The 6,393-nt window shown below is 31.1% G+C and overlaps 1 protein-coding gene across 1 annotated transcript; it reads right to left on the reverse strand.

Annotated features, from left to right (window-relative positions):
• Positions 1-2,409: 2,409 nt before the first annotated feature.
• On the reverse strand, positions 2,410-5,944 carry LOC114185791 (caffeic acid 3-O-methyltransferase). The gene is made up of 4 exons (XM_028073708.1): positions 5,481-5,944; positions 4,947-5,283; positions 4,803-4,867; positions 2,410-2,985 (listed from the first exon to the last, which is right to left on the reverse strand). Exons 1-4 carry the CDS (start codon positions 5,835-5,837, stop codon positions 2,686-2,688), a joined length of 1,059 nt encoding a protein of 352 aa, XP_027929509.1. The 5' UTR covers positions 5,838-5,944; the 3' UTR covers positions 2,410-2,685.
• Positions 5,945-6,393: the final 449 nt, after the last annotated feature.

A 6,393-nucleotide genomic window follows, 5' to 3' on the forward strand; every position in this document is an offset into this window, starting at 1 on the left:
GTCATCCATGTTTTGTGTTTTTGTGTTCTGTGACACTATCTTATATCGTAATATATGTATTTACCCCTATTCAATAAAAAAAAGGTAATTGAAATGGTGTTGATTATGAATTTTGGTGCTAAATAAAGGTGTTAGAGCTGTATTTTTTTTATAGGAAATAATTACAGTATTCCTTTTCTAATTAAATAAATGTCGCTTCATTTTTAAATATGTTAACTATTAATTTCATTTTATAATCTTAATATTCAAATTAAGAATTTTAATTATAAAATATGGTATAAATATGATGTGTAACGACTCAAATTTTGGATTTTTGGTTTAATTATGTCTTTTACTTTTTAAATATCACATTTCAACAATTCATATTTTAAATATTACAAAATTTAAATATTCCGTGAACAATTGGATTCCTAGATATCATTTATGGATGCAATTTTTATTCTCCACTGCACCAGTTGGATTCTGGTTGTTAAAATTCAAATAATTACATGTGATAGAATTTCATATTAATTATTTATAATGTGATATAGGAAAACATTAATCATAGGAGTGTATTTAAAATGGAATTCATATTAAATACTTCAAATCTACCATTTCTTGAGAACATGGTGGATGTTTCAATCTACTTGGTTACAAATGTTTCCTTCTTGCCAAATAGTGATGAAGCTTATTTTTTGTCGGGCTATCTATTTAGCTTAACGTATGCTAACAATCTTGGATGAAATGTGTTTTCTAAACATGGATTTAGAACAAGGAAAAATGTTAATGTGCAAAAGAATTGTGCATTTCTCATACGCATAAGTTATATTCTTTACAATGAAATCTTGTGAAGACTTGTTGAATCAATATGTACATCAATAAAATTATAAATGTTCACAATTTTTCAAGAATCATTTACGGCTAAATTTCTATTGATTCAATTCATTGGCTAGCATTTCATGCTCATGAATTTAGAGGCTATGAGAAAACACCAAAGTGAAGTGATAAAGGTATGTTTCTTAAGATGATTAAACTTCTAACGTTATACAATTAGAAAATCTCAGAGGTTGTGTTAGAAAAATGTTTCATCTATTGCAATATATATATATATATATATATATATATATATATATATATATATATATATTTCATCATATTGAGAAAAGAAAACTTGCATACTTTTTCTAGAAAAGTAAAAAGTTATATTCCGAAAAAAATTGGAGATCCTAAACTTTACATAACTATTGATAACACATGTGATCAATCTAGAAAAGAGGAAATAACTATTTTTCTAGATTTGTATAATGTTGGTAAGATAAAAAGGACGACTTTTTGATATTTTGCATGTTAAGAATATGATAGTGTCACTCTAAAAAAGGAATTATTTATTATTTTCTCTATTATCTTGATTTTTCTAATATCCACGGTCAAGGATATGATGGTGCTTTAGTAATATGAAGGAAGAATGAAATGGATATCGGTTATCATTGTTTAATAATAATCTATATGCATATTATGTGCATTATTTTACTGATAGATTATAATTTGCTTTAGTTGGTGCTTTAAAAGAAGCTTTTCCTATTCAATTTTTTTTTTTTTTAATTTGGCTTGTATATGTTGTGTATACTTTGGTAAATGTCAGGGTGACTTATAAGTTGTTGAATTAAAAAAAAAAATTCAATTGTTAAAAATGAGTGAACTTAAAATTGGCATTTTAAAACTAGTTGATAATGCTTGCGGAAGATCAAACTTATCATTGATAGATCAATTTATTCTCAAACACTAAAAAAAACAATGCGTAATGCGTATTAGTTTTTAAGTCTATTCCAAGATGAACAAACTTCATAAGTACATTTTAACATCTGTTAATTTCTAAACAAACTTAAATTAATGTTTTAACTTTACTAATTTTTCACATTCGCAAGCCCTTTCCAGAATTACGTTTGGGCACGATGATGGTGGTGCAGTGGTGAGTTTTGTCTGCTCTGAACGGTTAAGCGGCATCAGCTCCACACAACCCTCACATGAATGGCGTCTCTGATTACGAACTCCTCTGCACCAGCAATGATGAACCAGAGCGATTCCAACGTGAGGCGAAGAAGATGGGAGAGGGAAGCGTCTTTAGTGGCACCGACATCGTTTTGGTTGAGAGCAACCGCGATGGAGCTCTGGCCGATGACTCGACGACATGCGATGACTTTAGGCGGTGCCAACTTTGGATGGAGGCAGAAAGTATGGTGATTGTTACTATAGACCCAAAATTAGGGGAAAATCGAAGATGAAGTGGAGGAAGAAGAAGCTAACCCTCACGCATTAAAATACCTTTCGAGTAAAATACCTTCACTACAAGATAATGCACACTTTAAAATACCTTTCGAGTCTTCAAATTAAGTTTACTCATAAGAATCTAAAACTTTTCGTCTGAACTTATAGAAATAACAAATTAACATAAATAAAAGGATAACTTTTGAACAGATAGTTATTTAACTCTAGGCTACTACCATGTCTTTACTCTGTTTCTTATTTTTTAAGACAAATGGTAGGGTACTCTTGTGAACTTGGCCTTTCCCCTATACCACAATCAATATCTAACAATCTCTGCCCTAATCCTCGAAGCAACTCAGTTGTAATATCACAAGACCACTACCACTTAACTCAGTCTACAGAACAAGGCCCTTGAAACAGAGAAGAATGGTTGGCTTAATTTCATTTCTGAAACTCAAGAACAGTGTAAAAATGGTCAACATTGAAGGCTCTGAAATGAGGGAAACCTGCATCAATGGCTAACAGCCTGAACTGTTCTTCAGTCCTGTGCTTCCCCTTAGCTCTGTAGATTGTCATCACAAAAATGTCACCCTCAAGCAACGCCCTCGTTCTGTGGCTCTCATCAGAGTGCTCTGGCAGCACTGGCTCACAAGCTATCAGTTTCCCTCCCTCAGGAAGTGCCTTGTGACAGTTCCGCATTATCTGCTTTATTTCCTCGTCCGTCCATGTTGTTAGCACCCACTGCCATACAATGTCCAATATATTATTCACCAAAACTATAATAGATGTCATTAATGCACAACAATGTTTACAGTGAGAAAGACCAGTCATTAAATCCTGCCAAAGCTCTCAAAATCTACTAATCACTAGACAAATTTTTACACACAACATGAATCTGCATATTGTTCGTTACAAATAAATCTTTCCTGTAACATGTTTGTTAGGAATTTAAGGTGAATACATCGGATAAAAAGTAAGATGAATAATTTATTTAAGTATTGCAGCAATCCATCCTAATATATATTTTTTTATTATTCATAATTAGTGCTATGTAAGAAATATAGTAAAAATAAGTTATGTTTTATAATGCTTGTAATAAAATAAAGTAAAGAGAACGAGGGTTACGAATGAGTTAATAATTGTAAGATTAATTAAATCTTTTATCCATACCAACGTTATCAGTTGTATATATGTAGTGAATATATATATATATATATATATATATATATATATATATATATATATATATATATATATCCCTACCCTACGAATGAGTTATATATATTGCGTCTCCATTATACTTTATGGCGTTAGTACCTAAAAACCGTAATATTTTTTTAACAAAAAGACCTCAATATTATGCCCATAAGACAACTCTAATAAAAAAAATCATAACTACATCTTAAACTTAAGATGAAAATTGTTTTTCGTGAGGAAAAACCAGTCATTTTAATTTTATAAGTTAATTTTATTTTTATATGAAATTTCAGATAGGATATTTTAAAATAATTAATTTTATAATTTTCTAACTCATAAATTACAAATTCCTTTAATTAATTAACAATTTTATTTATTATTTCTTTTTTTTATTAGATTTAATTTCTTTCTTTTATTAGATTTAATTTTTTTTTATATATTATATGATGACAGGTAAAAGTTATATAAAAATATAAAAATTACATATAATAAAAATTGTAAAAAATACATGTAATGCAATATTAATTTCAAATTAAAAAATAAAAAATTTAATTTAATCAATATTAAAAAGTTTAAATAAAATAGTATTTACAAATAAAAAAAACATATACAATTTTTCCCTATTAAATATCAAATAACACGAGTACATCATTTTCCACTAAATAATGGGTTAATCTATGTTCCAACTTTTGTATTTTGAAAATAAATGATAAAATATAGCAGATATAAATAATATAAAATTACCATTTTCAGAGTTCAGGCAAAAGTGACCGTAATTAGGCATACTTTGTTTAATTTTACCGGTGACCCAAGTATACATACTTTGTTTAATTTTACGAGGAGATCGGCACGAGAATGATACAATACTACTTTGTTTTGTCTGGTCAGTGAGTAGTTAACATCTTTCTTTTCTCTTTCTAGACATTTTTTTGTGAGACAAGCTAACCCACCAACCGCTATTATCTACTATCAGAAAGAAAAAGAAATAATATATATATATATATATATATGAAATTGGAAGTGATACCGTAATCAGTCATATCTATTAATTAATTATAACAAGTATTATAAATTTTATTTTTAGTATAATAGAAAGATATCATCTTAATATACTAATTTTAATTTTATTTAAGTTCTAATAATGATTAATATAATTAAATTTTGGTTAAAATTTTTAAATATTAAATGTATGTATTAAAATAGATCAATGAATCTTAAAATAAAATTCTGTTATGTTTTATAAACTTATTTAAGACCAAACAATTGTCTTAATCAATAAAGTTTTCTATACTAAGATTACAATTTAAGATTAAAAGTTAATCCTAAATAAATTAAAATAAAGTAGTGAGCAGTGGACTGACCTTCATGAAGATAGCGTCTCCTTGGGGAATAGATTTGAACATGTCACCACCCACATGGGTTACATCTACAGATGAATGAGTCGATGATATTAATCACATGTGGTCACAACAATTTCATAAAACAAGAACCTAACAGTGACTCACATGGGGTTGGTGGTGCTTTGGCCACAACTTCAGGGAGATCGAAGTTGATCCCCTCCTTGATGGTGGGGTGTTTCTGCAGGATCATGCGGAGGCAGTCACCGCCACTACCACCCACGTCCACCAGCCTCTCCACACCTTGGAAGCCATCGTAGCCCTCCAACATGGCCTTAATAAAGGGCACTGACACCCCTGACATGGCCTTCACCATCAGCTCGTTCATCTCTTCCTTCTTCAGATAATACCCATACGCTCCCTCTCCGTTCGCCCTCTCGAACGGCTCCTTCGTAGGGTCCACCACTGCCTCGTGCACCAATGGCCACGCTCGCATCAGCGCGTCCTATCAACACAACTACATCACTCACATGAGTCATTATTTTTAATATTCATTTTCTTTTATTGGTAGACCTCTTCAACTTAAATTAATTGATAAACATTTCCCTAAAATATTAAAATTCGTTTTCATAAGGACATTTGTACTAAAAATCAGGCGTCACCAACAAATTTAATTAGAAAAAAACTCTTCAAAAATCGGACCTGGTGGTGTTGGAGAACGTAAGCCCCGTAGGAGAGGCCTTGCTCGTCGGTGACAAGCGTTTTGCCGACGTCGGTGAGGGAGTACTTGCGTTCGCCGGCGTCGATGTGCTCGTGGAAGACGCCGTAGCTGGTGAGGATGCGGAGGAGGCGCTGGAGGTTCTCGGCGTCGCCGGCGGGGAGGATGCGGGGGAGGATCTGGGCGGCGGAGATGGGGGTGTTGGCGCCGGCGTTCCAGATGGCGTCGGCAACGTTGAGGCGAACGACGGCGTTTAGGGCCATCGGAACGCTTATCATGTTGGCCAGTTCCATGATTACGAGCTTCGCTTGCTTTCGCGAATCCGTGCCTTCCTCTTCCATCTTCTTCTTATTGATGTTGTTGTTGCAGAGTTTTGGAGTTTGTGAGAAGAGGAAGCGATGTGGAAGGGATTTATAGGCGAAAGAATGCTACCTAACCAGTAAGGAGTGATAGTGAAATGGAAAAAGGTTAAAAACGTGACTCTGTAAGGACGTGATGCAAATAATTTATTATCACTGGGCTGTATCACATGACTGCATCTTCATTTTTTTTTTTACCTTTAAAAGTTAAAATATTAGCAACATTAACTTTATAATTTATTAAGAATAGCGAACATCGTTACTTGGCGCAGGTTCCATTTTTTATTTTTCATCAAAATTAAAATTAAGATCGATAATATGTATTAAAATAATTATTAATATAAAATTAAAAAATAAAATATGTATACAGTTCTTTTAAATAATAATTTAAAATATTTTTTTTCAAATAACAATTAAAAATAAATTATTTATAAAATAATTAAGAATAAAGTTAGAATAATGAAATATAAAAAAAATATATTATATTTTTTATATATTGTTGTAGATTATTTAATCATAACAATTTAATTTTTTATGA

The sequence above is a fragment of the Vigna unguiculata genome, chromosome 5 (assembly GCF_004118075.2).
Source record: "Vigna unguiculata cultivar IT97K-499-35 chromosome 5, ASM411807v1, whole genome shotgun sequence".
Taxonomy (NCBI): domain Eukaryota; kingdom Viridiplantae; phylum Streptophyta; class Magnoliopsida; order Fabales; family Fabaceae; genus Vigna; species Vigna unguiculata.

Coding starts and splice junctions, on each gene's coding strand:
- LOC114185791 (XM_028073708.1), bottom strand. CDS start 5,837: ATGGAAGAGGAAGGCACGGATTCGCGAAAGCAAGCGAAGCTCGTAATC. Junction 5,284..5,480: donor ACGTTCTCCAACACCACCAG/GTCCGATTTTTG, acceptor TTGTGTTGATAG/GACGCGCTGATGCGAGCGTG. Junction 4,868..4,946: donor CAAAGCACCACCAACCCCAT/GTGAGTCACTGT, acceptor ATTCATCTGTAG/ATGTAACCCATGTGGGTGGT.